This window comes from Ursus americanus, chromosome 16, assembly GCF_024610735.1.
Source record: "Ursus americanus isolate L20-20 chromosome 16, mUrsAme1.1.p, whole genome shotgun sequence".
NCBI lineage: Eukaryota > Metazoa > Chordata > Mammalia > Carnivora > Ursidae > Ursus > Ursus americanus.
Genome location: NC_142142.1, coordinates 47,309,818 through 47,333,664, shown reverse-complemented (window position 1 = coordinate 47,333,664; position 23,847 = coordinate 47,309,818). Strand labels below are relative to the sequence as shown.

At 46.4% G+C, this 23,847-nt stretch overlaps 1 protein-coding gene across 1 annotated transcript in view; it reads left to right on the top strand.

Moving 5' to 3' along the window:
- The window catches only part of SORL1 (sortilin related receptor 1), a 152,029-nt gene that overhangs the window by 34,162 nt on the left and 94,020 nt on the right, over positions 1-23,847 (top strand). The window contains exons 6-11 of the mRNA XM_045797999.2: positions 838-1,018; positions 10,941-11,042; positions 12,086-12,255; positions 17,239-17,431; positions 19,713-19,830; positions 20,028-20,101. Of these exons, the coding sequence (XP_045653955.1) occupies positions 838-1,018; positions 10,941-11,042; positions 12,086-12,255; positions 17,239-17,431; positions 19,713-19,830; positions 20,028-20,101 (838 nt within the window). The remainder of the gene's footprint in view (positions 1-837; positions 1,019-10,940; positions 11,043-12,085; positions 12,256-17,238; positions 17,432-19,712; positions 19,831-20,027; positions 20,102-23,847) is intronic.

Here is a 23,847-nt window from a genome sequence, read left to right as displayed (position 1 = left end):
AGGCTTGAAATTAAACACTGTGCAGGTACACTGTGGGTATTGGGAGAAGCGAGCTTTGGGGGAGGGCTTCTGGAAGAGGGGCCTTGAACTTGACCTCAGAAGAGTAGGATTTCCACACGCAGGTCAGAACATACGTATGTGGGGAGGGGAAGGGGGCATCTCTGCAGAGAGGTGCTCTGTTGACTGAGCACGGGGAGCGGGGGAGCAATGAGCTCTGAGGTTCTGAAGGACATCAGGGAGATCAGTACACGTGAGAAAGAGTTTGCAAAGGAGCCTCGCAGAACATGACCTTGCACTGATAGGATGACTCCTGATTGCACAGATCGGCGACAGTGGCACAGGACGGACAGACAGAAAGGGTAGGGCCTGTTAGCAAGATCAGGCTCACTGGTTCCCCATGTGGTTTCTTCTAGAGCTGTTCTGAGAGCGTACGGCCCTGGGAAAACACACTCCTTCGTTCTCTGAGCTTTGTTACTTGAAGCCAGAAACTCACTGACAGCCTCAAGCAGTCCCTTGCTTATTGATTCCAAAACACCCCGCCTTTTACTTTTCCTTCTTTTTGCTCATCTCAAGCAGGGCAAGGTGTCACTTGCCTTGAGTGACACCCAGGGCGCTTTGAAGAGAGCAGTAACAACATCAAAACTTGATAGGTGGCAATCCCTTTCCCTCTCCACCGAGCCAAGGAGCAACCAAAGGGCTCTGTGTGTGGCGGAGAGCATATCATTTGTAGATCCCACCATCGTGTCCCTCAATCCCAGCTGGCTGTCTGCACGGCGGAATCCCCATGTCCCCAGTGGTTAAACAGGGCGATGATAGCAGCCGCTCTCTTTCCTCTAGGGGCATCGATCCCTATGACAAGCCAAACACCATCTACGTGGAAAGGCACGAACCCTCTGGCTACTCCACGGTTTTCCGAAGTACGGACTTCTTCCAGTCCCTGGAGAACCAGGAAGTGATCCTGGAGGAAGTGAAGGACTTTCAGCTTCGAGACAAGTACATGTTTGCTACAAAGGTGGTGGTAAGTTGACGGCGCTGAGGAATGTGGAAACTCCTTCCGAGTTTCCATTCCGAGGTTTGGCATTCTGGGATCGAGCCGGGGAGTCTGTGTATGCAGGGACGGGATCAGCGCGCCCCCAGGAGCTTGGCTGAGGGGCACTAGACATAGATGGACATTCCCGTGGGGCTTGGGTGGCCCCGGGAGGTCAGAGGACCTGAGAAGCTCAGACAACCACTCGAAGGTCTCTGGGCTCTTGGAATGTGGTTGTTTCCTGGTAGCCAAGCATCCTGTCAAACTCGTGTTTATTTGAAATCCCAGTTAAAAGAACACAGAGAGGAGAGGTTGGGCTCCATGGCAATTTGCTTGAATCTCGCTGCCTGATTTCCTTTCGGATTAGGCCAATGTCTTTGGGAATTTGGGACACATGTTAATTCCCATGGCTAATAGAATGTGTAGTCGTTGGCTAGTGGGAGTTAATGCTCTAAGAAAAGCAGTGATTAAGCTTCCAGCTGTCAGTAAGTAGCTTAACTCTCAGCCTTTGGGAAAATCTTCCCCTTGATTTGATGTGTTGGATGGAGCCAGATGCTGGAACAGGGGGGCTTGCTCATTTAAAACCAGACTTGATTATTTAACAGGGCTTGCCTTGCGACTGTCTCAAGTTCCAAGTGGCGACTGTACTGCCCTGTGTAAAGGGAAAAACCGTCCCGAGGAGAGCAGGTTGGGCTGCTATCCTGGAGTGCCTGCTGTAGCTTATTTTCTCGATGGGGGCCATTCCCTCCTTGACCTCAGGCCCTGAAGACGGCCTCTGGTAACTGGTAGGCGCTTTGCTTGCCGTCACAGTTAGCCTTAGGGACTAGAATCAGATGTAATGTTTTCCTCCAGATTCTCACTTGAAATACATGACAGATAGCTGGCCAGGCAGAAGCAGGCCACTCTCTTTGGTAGGATTCCAGGGTAGAGAGAGGACCTCCCCAGCAAGGAAAGCAGAGAGTAAGGTTGAGATGAGAAGAGATGTAGGTGGCTAAAGGCAAGAGGGGTTCCCCATTACATACTTTGCAAAATGTTTTTTAAAGCCACTATAATTATGGTAGTTTTTCTTCTGTCAGGCTATTTGCATTAGGTCACTTGCTGGATCATTCCTTTCCTGCCCTGCCTATCACTTTCTGTCTCTTTCTCTTACACACAAGCACACATGTGTGCATGCGCACGCACACGCATACACACAGAGGCCCAGAGGGCAGGCATCCTTGGATTTCCTCGGGCAGGGGTGTGGTGAGGGAGGAGCACGGGGTGTGGAACCAGGCCTGAGGTCTGGTACCTTGTGACATCCTCTTGGCAGTCCCGAGGTCCCCAATGGTCTCTCCTCTTTCAGTGTTCCTGGGTCTTTTCCTTTTTAGTTCCTCGGGCCTGAATTTATTTATATGATTTAATTTCTTAATTCTAAGATGCAGTGACTGAGTCCTAGATTTGCCTACTGACTGATTCAGGGCTGAGGTGGAGAGCCGTTGTGCATTCCTCTTACCCCCGTTTTTTCTGGATCTCACACCCAAGAGCTGAAGATATATCCCAGCGGGAGCTTTCTAAGCCCTCCGTTCCAACAAAACAGCTATGTCTGTTCTCTCGCCGTGGCTGATGTGCAGGGTGCTGGCAGCAGCTTTATTGTTACCTGGCCAGTGGCGTGATCAGAGGCTGTGTCTGCCTTGTTCATCACTAATGGGGTACCCAGTACCTTGAACAAGGCTTGATACATGGCAGGTGCACGGTAGTTGCACGAACGCCATCTTTGCCTGCCTGATTTAGAAAGCATGGGCCAGTAGATTTGCCAGGGAGGTAGTAGGGGGTCTTCAATGATTGTTACTTTCTTGGTCAAGTCTCACCTCTCTGTATGGTTTATTTATTTATATGATACTGGTGGCAAACCTGTAGGTATGTGTCGGCTTCATCCTCAAGCACATGGATGGGCCCCCGGATCCCAAGGTCAGTGGTGTTAGGTGGTGGCTCCAGGTCAGATGAGGCAGGCCGCCACATGGAAGTGTTTCTCAAACTGTGATCATGGGAGCACTCGCAGCACCGCCATGCAAGAGCACTTGTTCCAAATGTGGATTTCACGGCCCCAATGTATTTTTTTTCTCAGCATCCCTAGGCTGCCTAAGAACCTCCAGAATTTGAGAAGCTCTTCCCTAAGGCCTTCTGTATGCAGAAGCTTTCGATAACCATCAGTCAAAGGATCATTATAGATCGGATGGGTTGATGAGGGAAAAGACCTAACTGGTACTGGATGATAAAATGAGTGTTTTCCCCCTTTTAATTTCTTCCTTTTAATTACATTAGACTGCTGAGCCCTAAGGATAAACAACATTGGCCTTGGCTGGATAACCGTATCAGTGGGAGTGTTGGGGTCTGCAAGTGTAACTTCTTATCTGGGGTGTGCTTTGCACTCAGGCTGCCTGGGTTTGGGGAATTCCGAGTGACCTTAATATTAAATGGATTCAAATCAAATTAGGAAACTCAGGGAGCTAATTGCAAAACCACAGAAAATTGGTTTTGGGTGATTAACTCTTTTGCTTTTTTCCAGTACCATGAACCATTACAATTCTTTGCAAGTTAGCTTTTTAAAACACGTGGGGACAGCCCTCTGGATTCTGGACTGGAGCTGGTATCTGAATCTTCAGAATCCCCCAGTGCCCTGTTAGCCTGGCTCTTATTTCATATGTGCTTTGTTTCTGATGTATTTTGATTTTTTTAAAAAGATTTTATTTAATTATTAGAGAGAGTGGAAGAGGGAAGTGGAGGAGGGGCAGTGAGAGAGGGAGAGAGAGAATCTTAAGCATAATCCACGCAGAGCAGAGTGCCCAGTGTGGGGCTCGACACTACGACCCTGAGATCATGACCTGAGCTAAAATCAGGAGTCAGTCGTTCAAATGACTGAACCACTCAGGTGCCCTCCTACGATATATTTTTTTTTTACCTAAATTTAATTTTTATTCTTTGTTTTTTGATATGAAGTTCACTTACTTGTCGTAACAGTCTACATCAAATTAATAGGACATTAAGGCAGCAATGAGGCATTTCTGCAGACTGGACCAACATTGATTCATTAACCTGGCAATGTACAGCTGGTAGGCTCTTTCTGGTAGATATTAATAGTTGCCAAAATGTTGGAGGTAAGTAAAGGCTAGCTGCTCCCCCGTAGCTTCACCGCTAGCTTATCATGAAAGCCAGGTCCACGCCTTCCTTGCCCAAATGTACATCAGTAAGCAAAGACCTAATATATGGGCTTGATGGCATCTCCTCTCTTCTTCTAGATGATGCAGACACAATATTCTAGAGCAGGGATTGGCAAACTATGGCCCTTCACTTGTTTTTGTCAATAAAGATTTATTGAAACAGCTGTGCTTGTTTGCTTATATGTTGTCTATCACTGCTTTCATGTCACAGTGGCAGAATTGAATAGCTGCATGGAGGCAGGTTGGCTCACAGACTCTGAAATATTTTTATGTGGATCTTTACAGAAAACCAGCCCTGTTGTAGAGGCAAGATTCTGTTATCCTTTAAGCTGGCATCAGGCAACCATAATCATCTCATGTAAAAGCTTGATAAGTCGTAGGCATTACCCCTAAAAGTTCAGGTTATAGGCCTCCTTAAATTGTTATGCCCTGTTTGTGCCAGGGTATTATCTTTAGGATATTATGGCCAATTCAGATAATCTTGCATGCCACTGATCTCCCAAGAGAGCTCATTTGTACTTTTGCTCTTCTGACCAAACAACCACTATTGCAAAACAATTTCTAATTTTCGTTATGCTAATTTAAAGTCTCTAACGTTGATAGAGATAACAAGAAAACTTAGTAATCATCTCAGGATTGTGGGCTTCTCTATGAAAAGTTAGCTGACCACAATTGGGGTGTGATTTTTTAAGATAACTGACCAAAACCAAGCTCTTGACAAATTATTTTAATTATAACATTACTTAAATGTATGTAAACATAAAGCTAGGTTTATAAACACTTCATGCATATAATTTATACACAACAATAAAACCCAAATACATTAGAAATAGCAATAAATAACAATAAAACCCAGATTATAAATAAAACTATAATACCAATAAATTTAATATTAATTTTTATAACACCTGTATTGAGATATAATTCCTATGCCATAAAATTCACTCTTTTAAGGTATACAGCTCAGTGGTTGTTAGCTTATTCACAAAGCTGTGTGATGCTTATCGCTATCTAATTCCAGCCCCACACCCCCATTCCATTCCCCTCCCCTCCCACTCCTGGCAACCATGAATCTGTTTTCTGCCTCATAGAATTGCCTGTTCTGGACATTTTATGTAGAGAGAATCTTGTACCATGTGACCTTCTGTAACTGTTTTCTTTCCTAGAATAATGTTTTCAGATTTCATCTGTGTTTGTTATGGATCATCTGAATTAATGTGTCTTTAGGTCCGCTGCCTCTCTCTTCTGCTGGTTCAAGTCTCTTGTCGAACCCCTCTGGTGATTTTTTTCCTTGCGAGTTATTGTCCTTTCCCACTCAAGAATTTGTGTCTCCATAATTTCTGTTTCTTTATTGATATTCTCTCTTTGGTGAGACCGTGTTCTCATACTTTCATGTAATTCTTGTGACATGGTTTCCTTTAATTTTTTGAACATATTTATGATAGGGATTTAAATTTTTCATCTCTAAGTCCAGTATTGGGCCTTCCTCGGAACAGGTTTTATTGACACGTGTGTGTGTGTGTGTGTGTGCACGTGTACACACATGCACACATGTGTGTTGTGTCTATGTAGGGGCCATACTTTGCCGTTAGCTTGTCTTGTTATTCTTTTATTGAAAACAAGACATTTTCAATGGTATAATATGGCAGCTGGTCATATCAGAGTAGCCCCTTCCCCAAGCGGTTTTTGTTACCTTTATTTACCTGTTACCTGTATTTGTTTTGTTTGAGTTTCCTGCATTAATTTTGTGGAGTTTGCATTCTTCATTGTGTATGGCTGTGAAATGTTTGATGATTAGGCTTCGTGGTCAGCTAGTGATTGAACAGAGTTTTCTTAAATGCTTTGAATCCGTACATCTGGTAGCCTTTGCCGAGGGCCTCTGAGCGTGGGTGGGGGCCGCCTTCGGTGCAGTCTACAGCTCTGCCTTAGCCTTCGGTTCCTGCTTCTGTAGACGAGCGATGGGGCCCTTTTTGCTTCTGTCCTGAGCATACTCACAGCTCTTGCGTGTGCGACCTTGTGGAGTCCCCGGAATAGTGCAGAGCTTATCAAAGCCTCTTAGGGGCAACTACTTCCCAGCTTTTCCTTTCATGCTTGAGTGAGAGCCTTTTGTGAGCTCCAGGCGGTCACGTTGCTCCAGCAGCTGTGTGGTGACGCATCGGCCGTTTGTCTCTGTTTTCTGTACGCGACCTGGCCGTAGGTCTGTTGGTGCAGCGAGCGGAGTAGGGTTCTACGAAGAGAAGACCTGAGAACGCAGTTTTCAAGCTGGCCGTGGCAACGGTGTGTCCCCTCCAGTGGCTGCGCGGCTGCTGGTTTTCACGGTTCCCGAAGCTGTGAGGCTGTGGGTTTCCAGGGCAACCGCAGAGCCAGAGCGAAGGGGAGGGGACCGAGGCCACAGAGTTGGCTCTTCTTGCTGAGCCTTGACTCTGTTCTCCAATGAGTGCTCCTTGGGGTTTTATTTAATTTTTCGAATTCTGAAAAAGTTGACTTTGAGAATTTTTGTCAGTGTTCTTGTTGCTTTTCGGATGAGTGGATTTCCAGAGTTCCTTCCTCTGCCGTTCTTGACGTGCTTCCAATGAATACTAACTTTGTGAGGCTTTTTATTATAGATGTTTTCAAATCTACATAAAGGCACAGTTTCTACTGATAGGACCGCCACAGGTGCCCTCATTCAGCCTCAGTATTATTTACATTTGCTAATCTCTTTTTTTGGCTATATACCCACTAGTTATTTTTTTTTGTGGAATATTTTATTTTGTGTTTTTTACTATTATTTTTTAAGTAGGCTCCTCACCCAGCATGGACCTCGATGCAGGGCTCGATCTCACGACCCTGAGATCAAGACCTGAGCTGAGATCAAGAGGAGGATGTTTAGCTGACTGAACTACTGAGGTGCCCTTTCTTGGAATATTTTGAAGCAAGTCATAAATACATATGTGTAAAATATATATAAGATGTTATCTATAAATATTTTATATTTGTGGATGACGATGTTTTGCTGATCCCTTGTCACTGTTTCAGAGGAAAAGGTGGCCGTGAATGCTAGAGCCCCTTCTGAACCGTGTCCTTGTCCACCGTGTGCCTTGGGGTCCCTCATTCTCTGGCCACTGTTCTCTGTGAAATGAGCTCACTGTGACATCCTGTGGCCTTCACTTGGCAAGAATGTGTCATTTATTTAGTTCCTCTCGACTCTTTCCTCCTTGAACTCTCATTTCCTTTGATATAATCTCAAACGTACATGTAAGTGCACGTTCTGAAATTCAGATTATTCAGATACTTACATCAATGTGTTTTTCCTTATCGGAATGAAAGCCCCAAATGAAACAAAGATCTTATCCTACATTTTCAGACCCTAGAATACTGGCATGACGTGAAGCATTGAAATACCTCCTGGATGCTGGTCAAAGTATTTGTGCTGGGAGCTGTATTAACTGGGATAGCTTTTCAGGAAGGCTATTTCTTCTGTCAAAAATGGAAAATTTGACCTAGGGGTTTTAAGAATGGCATCCTACAGATATTCTTGTGTAGTTCTGACGAAGGTAATATATACAGGTATATTCATTGAAGAGTGCTTCTGGAAATCATGTCCATGCCCGTGAGCTGTTAAATGAAAGATGCCTAAGAGACTATTAATGAAGAAGGTTGAATTGCACAAGAATATTTCTATCACGATCTGCATTGTGTGTGGAAAATAAAAGTGCATGTATCAAACTGACATTGTGTTCAATTACTGGTAACAGTAGAAATAAAAAGTGGCTTACTGAATACAGAAACTTATTTTTCCCTCCTCAGTGCTGCCTGGAGGTAGGCAATGTAGGGCTGGTATGTTGGTGTCCTGGTGTTATTGGGGGCCCAGGAATCTCTCTGTTCCACCAACCTAACTAATGGTTTCCATTCTCTTTGTTCCCTCTTGGTCCAGGACATCTGTACTAGCCTTTGAGTCTTTACAGGAGTTAGAAAGAGTAAGGACAGATAGGCCAAAATAGGACCCCTTCCCACTGATTAGGTCCCTTTTTCTTTCTTTTTCTTTCTTTCTTTCTTTCTTTCTTTCTTTCTTTCTTTCTTTCTTTCTTTCTTTCTTTCTTTCTTTTTTAAGATTTTATTTATTTATTTGAGAGACAGAGAGAGATCACGAGCAGGGGGAGGGTCAGAGGGAGAGGGAGAAGCAGATTCCCCGCTAAGCAGGGAGCCTGATGCAGGGCTCGATCCCATGATCATGACCTGAGCTGAAGGCAGACGCTTAACCGACTGAGCCACCCAGGCTCCCCTGATTAAGTCCATATAAGCAGCCCTCCTAGAAACCCAACACATCACTTAGGTTTACACGTATTGCTTAATACTCAGTGACATGGCCACACGTAGTTATGCAGAAGGAAGAGAACCCCAGTGGTTTATTTGGGGTGGCAGTTAAGGTCCTGTTGCTAAGGAGGAAGGAGTAATGGATATTGGGTAAGTGTAGTGACCTAAGTCTGCACTAGATGAGTACTCTCAGGGGTGATGGCACAGGACACTTCTGAAAGACCCCACGAGAGCCAGGTCCCTGTTACTCCCTCGGGAGTAGGGCAGGAGGAGCGAGTGGAGGGTAGGGAGCCGAGCATCCGCATTTTCCCTTACACCCATCTGTACTGTCGGACGTTACTTTCTCGTGAGCATGTTTTATAATCGTGGTAAAGAGAAACTCACCCACCACAAGAATCCATGGTTTCTTAAGGAAAGTATTAGGGGCTTATGATACAGCTATCGGACAGTGCACAGTGTGCCGCAGTTTAACTGTTAATCCGTTTCTTATTGGCAAGAAAGTATTACAGTAACTCCTTAGGGGCGAGCCTGAATTGTCCGGGCTTAGGAATTATTGTCCCAGAAGGAAAGGAGAGGGATGTGTTTTGAGGTTTCTTTTTTTTTGTTTTGTTTTTGTTTTTTGGTTTGTTTTGAGTTTCTTACGACCTCTGTACTCTGTGACTTTTGCATCTGTGGAGGAAGACTGGCCTTGGTATGAATTCTCAATTCTCGTGCCAACCAACAGCACTTGTTAAGAATGCTTAACTAATTATGGCCCCCGTGTCGCTGAGGAAGGTGGCTCCTTTCTAAGGTTTAACCACAGTGGGAAGTAGTGAAAAAGTATAAAGTATCAAAGTGGGTGTTTCACGGACATCTGTTTATTCATGTATATTTATAGGGATTTATAGAGGGTAACTTACACGGATCCTCTGACCTTTATAAATAGCTATAAAATTTTATTGACTTAAGGAGGGCTTTTGGGATCTATGCCTAACAGTTTTGCTGGGCACTGTTTTCTCATCCAGGTAATATGTTTTGCATTTTTAATAGATCCATCGTTTCGTGTGGTCCCATATTGAGTACAAGCTCTTACCGTGGTTTTCCGTGTGCCATTTTGGAAAGGCAGTCTTTTGGACCTCCCTACCTGGCTTCTTTTAAACAGACCACTTTTGACCATTTGTTTGAATATGTGTGTGTGTGTGTGTGTGTGTGTGTGTGTATTTACTGCTCAGATGAATCAAGAGTAACTTCACGTCCATCAGCTCGCTCTTCACAGAGTGTTTATTGGGCATATATTAGCATAGGGGATTCAGTTGTATTATAGTTAAGAGAAATAGGTATGTTTCTTACTTCATAGGAATTTAAAATCTATAGTAAACAGTAGCAACATGGTCAAGGATAAATGAAGCCAAATGAACCCCTTCTGGCTGGCGATCCCAATATTCTGATCAGCTTAACAGTCATGTGTGTGATTATGTCCACGTGACGGCATTTGTCCCTTTCTGTCTGGAGAGATATGCACCATTTGACTTCAGTTCGCAGTCCCATACTTTCAGAACTGGAAAAACCCACACTGAGCCTTTACGGTGGTTCTTATCCTTTTTTTGAAGCATTGGCCCTTTTGGGGATCTGGTAAGGGTTGTGTACCCTCCCTGGCAGGGTGAATGGGGGCATCTATCCACCTGTGTATTTACAGGGGGCCTGGACCCTTGAAACCCATCGACAGAGAAGTCCCAAGCCTAATCAGCTTCTGAGTTTTATAGATGAATAAATTGAGATCTAGAGAGGCTTAGTGACTTCCCGAGGTGGTACAGCCAGCTCTTAGTCTAGTGCTTTTGTACACATTTTCGAGATTCCAGCTGTGCTCCAGTATCTCTAAAACATAACGTGACGGGGCCCACATCATGTGTGATGCCCTATGCCCTCCCGAAGAAAATAGATTCCAGCAAAAACGTTCATCAGTGAGAAGTATTCAAAGGTCGCAAAAGAGAATCAGTGAAAATTCCCTCAGCTCTTTGTGTTAAAGCCCTTGAATTCGAGTATCCTTGTAACCTGAAAATAGGAAGGAAAGAACAAGGGACTGAGTTTTATACGCGCGGTGTGTGGCTGACCTCGCCCTGGGCACGTTTGGGAGCGGCCCGGTTAAACGTCCATCCCCCTCCCACACCCAGCTTCAGCCGCAGTCCTGTTTGTCCTCTGTCCTCATCTGGTGTTCGGGAGTGTCAAACACCTGTTGCAGACCAGGTGTCCGGGATCAAGCGAGTGCAGCCCGAGCTGTGGAGCGAGCACGGACGTCGCAAAAATGTGCATTTGCAGTCACCCTGTGTTTCATGTTTTGGGTAGAAGTGGAGGGGGTCTGACACTTCTCTTTCCTTTTTCACTTATTTGGAGTGGCTGTAATGTGGCACCATTAACTTTTTTTCCCTCCTCTTCCTTGGCAGCATCTCTGGGGCATTCCACAGCCATCTTCTGTCCAGCTCTGGGTCTCCTTTGGCAGGAAGCCCATGCGAGCAGCCCAGTTTGTCACAAGACATCCTATTAATGTGAGTGTGGTCCGCTTGGGGGTGGAAAGAAGTGTTATTGCCCGTGTGCAGGGGTTAGGGGAAGGGTGTTGCAGGTCCATCCTTCTGGGTAGATAGATCTTTAATGGAGGCTCCCTGAAGTCACTTTCTAGATAGGTCCCTAGAGAGAACCATTGTGCTTTGGGCATCTTGGTCTGTTTTTTTTTCCCTCTTCACTGTTCAAAGTGCAGCTGGACGGGAGCCTTAATTTGCTTTACACGGAGACGGATGGGCAGAGAGGTTTGGGACCAGAGTCAGTGGGCTCAGGGGGTCAGTACTGAAGGAATGGGGAGCTGGTGACCGTGAGTTGTTTGTTCAGGACCTGCTCTGTTGCTTACAGTAGTCAGCTAGCTTGCAAAAGGGGTTAAGAGCTGGGTCCCACCCTTTTAGAAACATACAGGTTGCAGACACAGAGGACTGAGCAGAGGAAGAAACCATATATAGTCAAATGCCTGGCTGCTTTTGCATGTTTGATAACGTAGAGATCAATAGGAAGGATCCTGGTGGGCTGGGGTCATCAGAGAAGTGCCCACAGGCAAGAGGTGGCATTTGAAGGCCTTGCCACTAGCAGTGGGTGTGGTGGAGGATTGGGAGCTCAGGTGGGGAACATTCTTGTCTGTTCTTTGCTTTGTACGGCTTCCAGCTTCCTTTAGTATCTTAGAGTAAATGAAAGGAAAGGAAATGCACATTAGTGTATATTATACTTGGTACTAATGATAGACCTCATGGGAAAAAGAAGGAGATATTATGGACTAAACTGAAGATTTTAGGTTTATGGAGTTTGGTAGCCCCCTTTTGGGCCGCATTTGCCAGGAAGCGGCTTGTTCCAGCTACACGGTGGCCTTAGCTCCTCCAAAGAGAAAGTTGGCCAAGTTTTACCAGGATTTGGGAAGCTGTCTGTGGGCTCCGGGCCCATACCTGTCACTGGGACATTTGGAAATCATTATATCAGTGTGCGTAGGGAAACCCCACTGCACAAGTGTGTTTTTTGACTTGTGTACGTTTTTCGACTTTTGATTCCAAAGGAATATTACATCGCAGATGCGTCCGAGGACCAGGTGTTCGTGTGCGTCAGTCACAGTAACAACCGCACCAACTTATACATCTCGGAGGCCGAGGGGCTGAAGTTCTCCCTGTCCTTGGAGAATGTGCTCTATTACAGCCCAGGAGGGGCGGGCGGCGACACGCTGGTGAGGTAAGGAACCCAGGGGTCCCTCGCCCGCTGTCTCACGTCAGCATCACCCGCACCCTCAGGCTGGGCGCTCTTCAGCCTTAGCTGTGCGTTTGGGTTCCACTGGCGAGTTGCCAGACACCCCGCTGTCTGGAGTGTGGTTTACCCAGTTTGGGGTGGGGCTGGGCTCCGAAGGTTTTGCAAAGCCCTCCAGGTGGTTTGGATGTGAGGCTTAGCACGGCTGCTCCGGGTGACCTTTAGCGTCACAGCCCCGGTGTCAGCCACTCCCTGGGTTCCTTCTCTTCGGTTGTCTGGCTCTGTGGTCTCTGAGCCAGTGGGACAAGGCACTTGGAAAGTGTCAGCTTAGGGCAAGCTGGCGTGGGGGGCGTCCTGGGGGCCTTGTCTCCAAGTGCCTCAGGTGCATTGGCATTTTTTTTTCTCTTATTGTAATTGCAGATACTGCTCTGTGGGTGTCTGTGCAAAGACACCAGTGTTATCCATCCTTAACAGGACATCCTGTGTTGGAGTTGTTTTGTTGTAATGGACGTTCTGTGGGCTGCACAGGAGTCCGGGGTTCGGAAGGGGTGAATAGCCCGTGACCCTTGAGGGCCAGGAGGGCATTTATTCTCATTGTCTTCTGTGAGGCGTCTGACTGTGGTGAGACTCACTCTCTGCTCTCGGCAGGAGCCGTCTGCTGGAGCTGGCTGGTGGGCAGCAAGGTCTGGCTCCGAGGCCATGACCACCAGGTCACGGGGCGTGGCATTGCCATCCACGGTCCCTCGTCATGCTAGTGACTGATTCAGTCACCAGCGCTTTCAACAAGGACGCTGCCGCTCTGGGCCAGCTCTCGTTCCAGGCACAGCGATGAGATAATGTGTCCAGCCATGAAAAGTCAAAATAGGGTCCCTGTTCCGTGGAGCTTTTGTTCTCATTGGGGGAAGACAGAACATAAACAGATGTGTAATGTGCCTGGTGGTGGTGAGTGTTGGGAAGCAGAGGGAACCAAGTTCAGAGGACAGGGCATTAGGAGCGTGTTACTTCGTACAAGTTGGTCATGGAAGGCTGTTGTAGGATGGAGATATTTCAGCAGGTGCCTGCCTGAGTTACGTGAAGGAGGGATGCCTGGGGAAGGGCACTGCAGGCAGAGGGAACAGCATGCTCGGAGGCTCTGAGGTTAGACTGTTGGTTTATTTTAGGAGCAGCGAGGAGGCCAGCGTGGATCCAACAGCTAGAGGAGGAGGGAGAGAACCCAAGAGACAGGATCTGAGAGAGCGGGGCTCCGATTGTATAAGGCCTTCAAGGGCATGGAAGGAACTTACTTTTTTTTCTTCTAAGTGGAATATGGAGGGTTTTGACCAGAAGACAGATATCATCTGATTTAACCTGTTAAATTTTTTTTTTAACCATTGAAAAAATCGTGACCTGCATGATATAAAGGAAAGCACATGACACATAAATGGACGTTGTTATGGGTAATTTCAGACGAACGCTCAGGTGACCTATGATTTAAAGAAGCCATCGTCAATGCTGTGTGCAAAGTAGACTCGCAGAGAGGAGCGAGAGGGGGAGCAGGAAGCCTGGCTGTGGGAGTGTGATGGAAATGCAGGCCCGTGGGGATTGCTGTTGCCTGGGCCCAGGGCAGCAGTGGTAAAGATGATGGAAATGGGCAAATTCTGATGGTTTGCTGGTAGATTTGCTGCTTGGCTGTGGAGAGTCAAGGGCCCACAGCTGCTTGGGCTGAACAGCTGGCAGCGTGACGGCCGTGGGCTGAGTCAGGGAGTCGGGGAGGGCTGGGTGAGGAGCAGGTGTCAAGGGGAAGAGCAGGACCTCGGGTTTGGACTTTACCAGGACCTGAGGGGAGAACTTTCTGCCTGGTCTCTGACAGTGCTTTTCCACGCCCTGTTTTGGTGCTTTTGGAAGTATGTCCTATTTTATGCCTTACTTTTTTTTCCACTCCCGGTATAGACTCAAGAGTTATTTATTATTCAGTGCGTGTTAATTTGTTGTAAACCATTCCTACCATGGTTCAGCCTCAGGTTTTTCTGGTTTGGCCAGTGGCAGCCTCTTTGGGCTGGCTCCTGCGTCCTTTTCGTTTTTTTTTTTTTTTTTTCCAAGTAATTTATTGATGTCAAATTCACAGAACATTAGCTTGACCATTTTAAAGTGAACAACTCGGTGGCATTTAGGGCATTCACAGTGTTGTGCAACTTTAGCTTTCATCTAATTCCAAAATATTTTCACTTCCCCGAAAGAAACCCCTTGCCTCTAAGCAGTTTCTGGCCCCCGTCTCCCCTCCCCACCACGCCCCCCCAACCCCTGGCAGCCACTAATCTCCTTTCTGTTTCCATGGATTTATCTTCTCTGGATATTCTGTGTAAACAGAATCACAGCATAATATGTGACCTTTGGGTCTGGCCTCTTGCACCTTGCATAATGTGTTCAGGGTTGGTCCACAGGAAGCCTGTGTTAGTGCCTCATTCCTTTTTATGGGTGAATAATGTTCTCCTTACTTTTTTAATAATCAAAATCGTGAGCCATGATTCCTCAAGCCTTTCTGATTTTTTTTCCCCCACATTTGAGAGCCTCTGGCTATGGAGCGGCTAAATCACAGCTTGCCAAAGGTTTCCGTACCCTCTGCATTTGTTGGGTGTTTGGGGTGGGTATCTCGTGACAGGGCAGGGCTGGAGCCAGAACACCCCAGGAAGTAGTAAGCCCAGTTAGGTGACCATGTGGCCCTCTCATAGATGCCCACGGCCCTTCCTCTGGTCACAAAGGTCGACCCCTGCCCTGCCTGAGTGTACAATCCAGTTAGGAAACTGGAAATAGATTTATGTCTATGTTCACAGACCCGCGTAGGCTCAGCCTGCTTGTTTTCTTCAGACTTCATGTCAGGGACTGGAGATCTTCACAGGGGCTCGTCTGAGTGAACTTTTGTCACCTGCTTCTGCATCGCAGCAAGGTGAAATAGGATAAGGGGGAATTAGCAGATTACGAGGGCAGGCTGATTTGGGACAAAAACAACAACACAGCACTTCTGTGGTATTCGAAATGAGTTGTTCTTTGAACTCGATAGGAAAGGGTGGTGCCAAGCAACCGGTCCTAATTTGCTTAGAGGACCGGAGAAAGAATTCCTAACAGGGGTGTGGGGGTGCCCCTGGCATTGGGGAGATGTGCCGAATAGAAATCTCATGGAAAGTGGTGTCTGGATGGAGGACCAGGTGTGGAGACATGTCAGGCCCGGCGGGGCATCTGAGGAAGACAGCCACCAGGCTACGTGGGGCGAGGTGGGCTTGGGTTCTGCAGGAGGGTGGCCCAGGGGCCCTGGGGAGCAGGGGACAAGTGCTGTTGTGAGGGCCAGTGAGAGGAAATGTAAGAAAAATGGATGAAGAGAGGGTCCTTAGGATGAGGTGAATTGTCACAGGGCCACAGGGGAGCTGACAGGATAGTCTGGGGAGCATGTGAGGCACAGAGGACAAGTTTCTGGAACTTTGGAACTGAAAGACAAAATCCAGGAGAGTGACCACAGGGAAGAAGCAGAGCTCGTCTTGGTGAGAGAAAGCCAGACCCTCCCGCATGTTTGAAGGAAGCCGTCAAACCTGATGGTGGCAGCTTCATGATGATGGGATCCAACGCAGGATTGCTGAGGTGAACAGAGGGCAGGTGGATGATAGACCTTCAACCGATTTCTAAGGACGTGACTGAAAAATAACTCCAGTAGACCTAAGGAAACCACATGCCAGAAAATTTGGTCTCAGCACCAGTATCTTATTTAGGATTTTGGTCAGTCTCTCAGTCTGAAGTAGCTTTGTTAGTGCTTTTTAAAAAATTTCCTTTTCTGCCTCAGAGCTTGTAGTGTGCTTCTTTCTGTCTGAGGAGACAGAACACTCCTCCAGCTCAAGATTTGTACAGCAGATAATGGAAAAAAGCAGTTTTATGATTTTTTTTTTAATTAAAAAAATTTTTTTTTTTTACAAAGCCCAGTGGCTCAGAACCCTTCTAAATAAAAAGGACGCACGTCCAGTTTTAGAAGCCATGTGTGAACTCTGGTTAGCACTTCTCAGAGATCCGTTCCATTTGTAATGTGTGGACCATTTCAGGGCAAAACTGCTTCCCAGTGAAGTCAGTATCCCAGCATAGTAGTTAAGGCCCTGGGAGGGGCTTATTCGCTGTGCCACTGTTAACAAGTATAATCTCAAGCTTCTAGAACCATCCTCGCTCTCTCTCCTCTTCCCTTGGCTGGGCATTCTGTTCTGCTTTCTGAGAGGAACCTTATGGGCTGCGGTCTGATCAGGGAGCTGGATAATGAGTCGTGAGCGCATGGACAGTGGCCGGAGAACCCTTAGCGCTGTGTTCCTGTGGCTTGTAAGCCCCAGTGCTTTGATTAGCGTCTGGCAAGCCTGGCTTACCGTTTCCTGTCTGTTGAGGCTCCCTGGAGGATTTGGGGTGAATGCGTCAGTGAAGAGATAGCTGTGACTCTGTCATCAGCTCCGTGTGTTGTAGTCAGCATTCTGAACTCCCTGCGAGGGGTTATTGATCCGATCCTCATCTTGGCCTTCAACGTAAACCACAATCACGCTTAAGAAAAAAAAAAAGAGAAGCCTCTTCATCTGTGAAAGGGAATGGAAGACTGATTTGTGTGATAATATGGGTGAACCTTGAAAATGTGATGCTGTGGGAGAGGAACCATATAAAAGGCCTGTTTCCATGTATATGAAGTACCCAGAATGGGCAAATCCGTAGCAACTGAAAACTCGGTGGTGGTTGGCCAGGGCCTGGGGTGGGCAGGGGAAAGGGCGAATGACTGCCGGTGGGTACAGGGTTTCTTCTTGAGATGAGGAACACGTTCTGGAACGAGATCGTGATGCTGGTACAACACAACATTGGGAATGTGCTCAATGCCACCAAATCCTGTACTTTCCAACAGTTAAATTTTACTTTATTTACAATAAAAACATACCAAGAAAATATTGGCTTAGGTTCACAGCTATTTATTTTCTCTTACTGTAGGTATTTTGCAAATGAGCCGTTCGCTGACTTCCACCGCGTGGAAGGGTTGCAAGGAGTCTACATTGCTACTCTGATTAACGGTTCTATGAATGAGGAGAACATGAGATCAGTCATCACCTTTGACAAAGGGGGTACCTGGGAGTTCCTTCAGGCTCCAGCCTTCACAGGATATGGAGAAAAAATCAACTGTGAGGTAGAGATGCTTTCACTTTGTTTGGGTTTTTCATACAAATTTTTACCTGTCGTGCTACCCTTGACGGTTCCCAAACTCAGCACCAGGGCACCTAAGGGTGCTGCAGGGAACTCCCAGGGGTGCTCTGGGATGTTTTAAATTTTTGAGGGAAACACAAGATACTTGATATTTATTGGTCATCATGGGAAGTACCATCTTGAGTTTAGTTCCTAGTTTCAACATGAGTTCATGCTGAACTTCTTTGGAAGGCATCCTGTCTTTGTGAAGCTGGATTTCCTAGCAGTTGAGGAGATGAAAATCAAGTGAGAAAATCAGGGTGGAACGGGAATTGACAGTGGTGGGATCTAATATGATTCTAAACTTTGAGAAGGTTCGTGGCACCCAGCAGGTGCACACATCCCGTATTAAATAATTGTGGTTATTGAAGAGTGAAATACAAATTTTGTTTTCTCTCCTTCTCTTTTTCTGTGTGTGTGTATATACACACACACACACACACACACACACACATATATATATCTACATGTGCACATATGCTATTATTTTGAACTGCTGCTAAGTTATTAGGACATGTCTACTTATTAAGTTGTTTTGTCTTAACCATGTAAAACAATACATGTTGGTAGTTCTTCTGGCTTGAAGCTGTTATAAAAAATTTATGGGGATACTAATTGTGCTGCGAAGCAAGAAAGTTTGGGAAACTCTGATGAAAGTTTTTTATTTCTGCGGCAATATATATATTTTTTAATGTCTTCCCGAATGTAATTTAGGATTCTCCAATTTTCCCGATCTCTGGCTCCATCTGAAAAGCTGAGAATACTAAAATGTATTATTTGGCCTCAGTAAGTGTTCCCACTTGCCTCAGCCGCTCTGTTCCTATCCCTCAGAAGAACATTCTGTGAATTCAGTTCCTTGGTTTTATATGAGACCCCACACCTCCCTTTTTGCCTCACCTAAGGGATCTGGGGTATATAAGGTGGGTAGGCAGAAGGAACTCCGAAAAAATCAAGCAGTAGTAAATTTGGGGAAAACTGCAGCATTTAGTTAGACAATTACCTGATCTTTTGGATTTTTGAATTTTGTCTGTCCATGATGTGGACACTGGGAAAATGTTTTTTGGAGACTCTTGCTGTCCGTGACTTCTTGATTACTCTTCCCTATTTGTCAACAGGTGTTGCCTTAGTACAAGTCTGACTTGGGAAGAGGCAGGTTATAAGGAGATAAACACAAATACATAGGTGCCGCTTGATCCTGGAGTGGCTGTGAGATTTTTGGAAGCTGTGCATGAGCCTGTGTGGATGGGGGTGGCCTGCCTTTTTGGGTGTGAACTGTACAACGTCTGGTGAGCTTTTAGTTTCTACCTGTGATTTAACGTGGTGAAAGAACAGATTAGTTGGCAAATCTTTCTTTGAGACCCAACCTAATTTGCTCCAGTTTTCATTTGCGAAACTGCGATGCTAGCAAGATGGACATTTGCTAGAGAGAGCCTTCCACTATAAAAGTAAGGAAATGTAGCAAAACCAGGTCAGTTTTTGCCTGTCACCTAAGCACACGGAGTTACCCTGTCTAGACCACCCGACGAGGCTGAGTCCCATTTGACAATCACATTCTGGGCCAGAGAATCAGGCATGACCACCCAGCAAACAGCGCTGTTTGCAGAACTCTTAAAATCCGAACGCAAGTGGCAGAGGCCGGTTTGAATGACTTGTGGACACAGCAGAGTTGGTGCTTTGTACAAACGCTGACTACTTTACAATCTGTTTTAATGTGGCTTCTTGGTGTTTCTGTCTCATACGGGGTACATCTGGGAGCTTATCAGTGAGACTTGACGACTTCTGACTCTTGGTTTTTCCTCTGACGGCATTGCTTACATCGTATTTGAAATAGATCTCTACGGACTTAAAAGATAAGTCCCACGACATCATTTCGTTCCTCTTTCGCGCCGAGTCATGTGAGAGTATCTGGGTAAAAGGAAGGAGGGATAGCTTTCCATCTGCTTGAGTGGACCCAGATTTCTGAGTGCTCTTCTCTGAGAGTCTCAGGAGGAATTTTTTGACTCGTATTTTTCTCTTTTCTGCAGGGAGAGGCATTTATGTGGTTCCGATAATCATATCCCCCCGGGAGGCCGTGGGGGACAGCTGGGCCTTGAGTCTGGGTTCCTTTGGGCCAGATTTCCTTTCTGTGTGTGTGTGGCCGCAGTCTGCACCCAGGCCGCAGCGTTTGGGGGGAGCTGGAGGGATCCTGCCACGTGCTGACAGTGTCTGGAACTTGTGTCCCGTAGCTCGCCCAGGGCTGCTCCCTCCACCTGGCCCAGCGGCTCAGTCAGCTGCTCAGCCTCCAGCTCCGGAGGATGCCCATCCTGTCCAAGGAGTCCGCGCCCGGGCTCATCATCGCCACTGGTAAGTCCGCGATGCTTGTCCCCCCGCTTCGGGGCTACGCTCTTCAGTTATGCGCAGCCGAGTGCGCGGTGACCACCGACCTCTGCCGTAACCACGGCTGTTTGTGGTTTTGAATTTAGTTCAGAATTTCTGGTTGGGCAAGGTGAGTATCTGACCTCTTCTTGAAATGAAAAGTAATGACTCCTCTTGCGTCTTAGGTTCGGTGGGAAAGAACTTGGCAAGCAAGACGAACGTGTACATCTCTAGCAGTGCGGGAGCCCGGTGGCGAGAGGTCAGCTCCCCACCCCCCACCCCCGGCCCCCACCCTCCACCCCCAGCCCCCAGCCCGGGTTCTGGTTTGTCGGAGAACATGGTCGTGCCTCCCCATTTCAGGAACACGTGTGGCCTGTGTTGAGGCCAGTGGCGCCAAGTGTGGCTGTAAAATTAAAGAAAGGTACCCAAAGCCACACGTGAGCGTCAGCTGGACTGATTTTGTGTTCGCACCTTGTAACGTGGGCTCACGATGTTGCCAAAAATATTCCTTTGAATCAAAACCAGACCTTCTCTCTTCCCCCCCCACGACTGTAAATTTAACCGAATGCTCCAGGAGGACAAAGCAATGTCTCCTTGCTTCACTTCTTTAGCCCTAGAACCTCGCAGGGCCTGGCGTGGCGTGGCTGCCGTGTAACTGTTTGCAGAATCTGTCAGCAAATGACCGCGTGTTCGTACTGGTATCTGTGTGAAACTGGCCGTTCACTGTTGTGTCGTAATGAAATGGAAGTCAAGCCTCTCCTCAGGGGGCTGGGCCGGCCCTTCCATTTCACTCCGTGCCATGAAGGAAGACGGTTTTTGCCTTAAGCCTGCGGAGCTGCTTGGGTCCTTAGGCACTGCTGATACCAGTTCTGAGAGTGGAGCTAGTTCTGTGCTCCCTGAACGCTCATTAGGCCTTGGACCTTAGAGAACTGCCAAACTTGTTTAAAAAAAATGCTTTCATCAGCCTCCCATGACTTACGAAGGCCAAGGGAAGTACATCTGGTCTCATTCTGTGGGCGTTGGTTTTAGGGGTGCTCCGCTGCATGTGCAGGGAGCCACCTGGAGAACTCAGCAGATCACGGGAGAAGAATTTAATTGAGCACCTTTTGGAGGCGGAGTGTGATGTCAGGAAGGATGTGGTTCTCAGAAGAGCCAGCCAGCCTCATGGTGCTGCTTTTTTTTTTTTTTTTTTTTTTAAGGATTTTTAAGTTTATTTACTGGTCAGAGAGAGAGAGAGACAGAGCACAAGCAGGAGGAGTGGCAGGCAGAGGGAGAAGCAGGCTCTCCTCGGAGCAAGGAGCTTGATGCAGGGCTCCATTCCAGAACCCTGGGATCATGACCTGAGCCCAAGGCAGCCGCTTAACTGACGGAGCCACCCAGGTGCCCGTCATGGTGCTTCCTATTGGGAACGCAGTGTATACACATTTATATTTAATATGTAATGTGTAAAGCATTAATAATACCCAACATTTGTTTGGCTCTGTGCAGTTGACAGAGACCTATCACATATCTTATCTCCTGTGAGGTAGGGCTTCTCGTCCCTCAGGCTGAGGGATCTGGGAGCCAGACATTGTGTGTGTGCCTACATTAAGAACTGGCCAGTATGGTGGAGACCATAATTACATATTCAGATGAAAGATGTTGTTAAGGCCCGGTAGTCAAAAAGGGTGAACAGTTTGGAGTTTGGGGGGCATCCTTGCTCTGCCCCCATGGGCAGGATTAAGCAGCTGCTTTTCTCTTCATTGGAGCCGGACATTCCTTTTGAAATTGGGTGTTCTCTCCTCAGCAGATAGGCGTGTGGTTTGTTTGGACCTTCTGATGTTGGTGTAATCTGGGATTTGAACATCTGCAAGTGATTTCCTTCTGGGGAGAAAGCAGGGTCTTGTTCCTCCACCAGTGAAGTGGTATCGTCTGGCCGATACTGGGGCAGCTGTCCGTGCCTCCTGCCAGGCCTGCTTCACGCCTGCCAAGAAGCAGCCATTGCACAAGGGACCTTATTTTTGGAAAGAGCAGGGAGCTAAGTAGGGGAGGAGAAGGTCGAGACCGTGTCTGTGCGAGTGGGCGTGTGAGTCCCCTTGGGCAGCAGCGTTCACATTGAGAGGGACAGCCTGCGGCGTGAGGGGCACAGGCAGGGGAAGGGTGAGGTAGGATGCGGTGGACAGAGGCTGTCTAGAAAATCAATGACTAGAATTCTGGTTCCCCTTCCGCTACTAATGAGTTGTGCAAATTCTCCGCTCCTGAGTTCCTTTTCTGCGCTTGTCTTCCTTAACAACTTTATGAGACACCTGCCTATTTAAAGTGTACAGTTTGATCGGAATTGGTCACCATCGCTACACCGTCACCAACACCACAATGAAGACAACAAGCATTTCCATCACTCCCAAAAGCCTCTTCGTTCCCCCTTGTAATCCATCCTTCTCTTTACCTCGTCTCTGCCAGATGATTAGTTAGCATTTTCTAGAATTTTATATAAATGGACTCATAATACACCATCTTTTTGCCGGGCCTCTGGCACTCATCATGGCTTTGAGGTTCATTTGTGCTGTTTCCTGTATCCGTGGTTCTCTTCCATTTTACTGTTGATTAGTATCCCCTTGTAGGGATATTCTGGACTTTGTTTTTCCTTTCATCTGTTGATGGGCATTCCAGTTTTTGCTGATTGTAAGTATAGCTATTATAAATACTTAATTACGTGCTTTTTTTTTTTTAGATAGACATATATTTTTAATTCTTTTGGGTAGATACCTCAGAATGGAATGACTGGGCAGCTTGGTGGGTCTATGTTTCACTTTTTTTAAGGAATGACCAAATTGTTTTCCAAAGTGGATGTATCATTTTACATTTCTACCAGCGGTGTCTGAGAGTTCTAATAGCTTCAGGTCCACACCAACACTTGGTATGGCCAGTCCTTTTAATTTTAGACATTTTAATGAGCACACATGATAGCTCGTTACGGTTTTAATTGGCATTTCCTTGGTGACTAATGGTGTTGAGCTTCTTTTCATGTGCCCATTGGCCATCTAGAAATCATCTTGTGAAGTGTCTGTTCAAATCTTGTACTTATTTTATTTATTTATTTATTTATTTATTTATTTATTTATTTGTTTGTTTGTTTGTTTTTTAAAGATTTTATTTATTTATTTGACAGAGATAGAGACAGCCAGCGAGAGAGGGAACACAAGCAGGGAGAGTGGGAGAGGAAGAAGCAGGCTCATAGCGGAGGAGCCTGATGTGGGACTCGATCCCATAACGCCGGGATCACGCCCTGAGCCGAAGGCAGACGCTTAACCGCTGTGCCACCCAGGCGCCCCAAATCTTGTACTTATTTTAAAAAATTGAATTGTTTGCCTTCTTACTGAGCTGTAAGAGGTTTTTTGAAAAATGTATTCTGAAGTTAAGTCTTTTGTTTGATATATGTGTCATGAGTATTTTCCCTAGTCTGTGGCTTGCTTTTTAAAAATTTTGTTAATGGTGTCTTTCAAAGAGCAAATGTGGTAAATTTTGCGGAAGTCTGATTTATCAGGATTTTTCTTCTGTGTTTTATGCTCTTTGTTGTTCTAAGAAATGTTTGTCCCTCCCCAGATTGCAAAAATTTACCCCCAAGTTTCATAGTGTAAGGCTGTGGGTTAGGGTTATGATCCATTTTGAGTTCATTTTTATATCTGGTGTGATGGAAGGGTTGATACTCATTTTTCCATGTGGAGATGCAATGATCCAGCCCCACTTACTGCAAAAGACTTCTTTCCCCCCTTGAATTGACTGCGTGCCTGTTTGAAAATGAGTTGGCCATATATGCATGGATGTATTTCAGGACTTTCTATTCTGCTGCATGCATCTGAATGTCTGTCTTTTCACCTGTACCAAACTGTCTTGATTATGGGAGACTTAACGGTAAGTGTTGGGATCAAGTAGGTAAGTCTCCCAACATTGTTCTTCTTCTTCTTTTTTTTAAGATTTACTTATTTATTTTAGAGGGAAGGAGAGCGAGAGCGAGCGAGTGGGGGA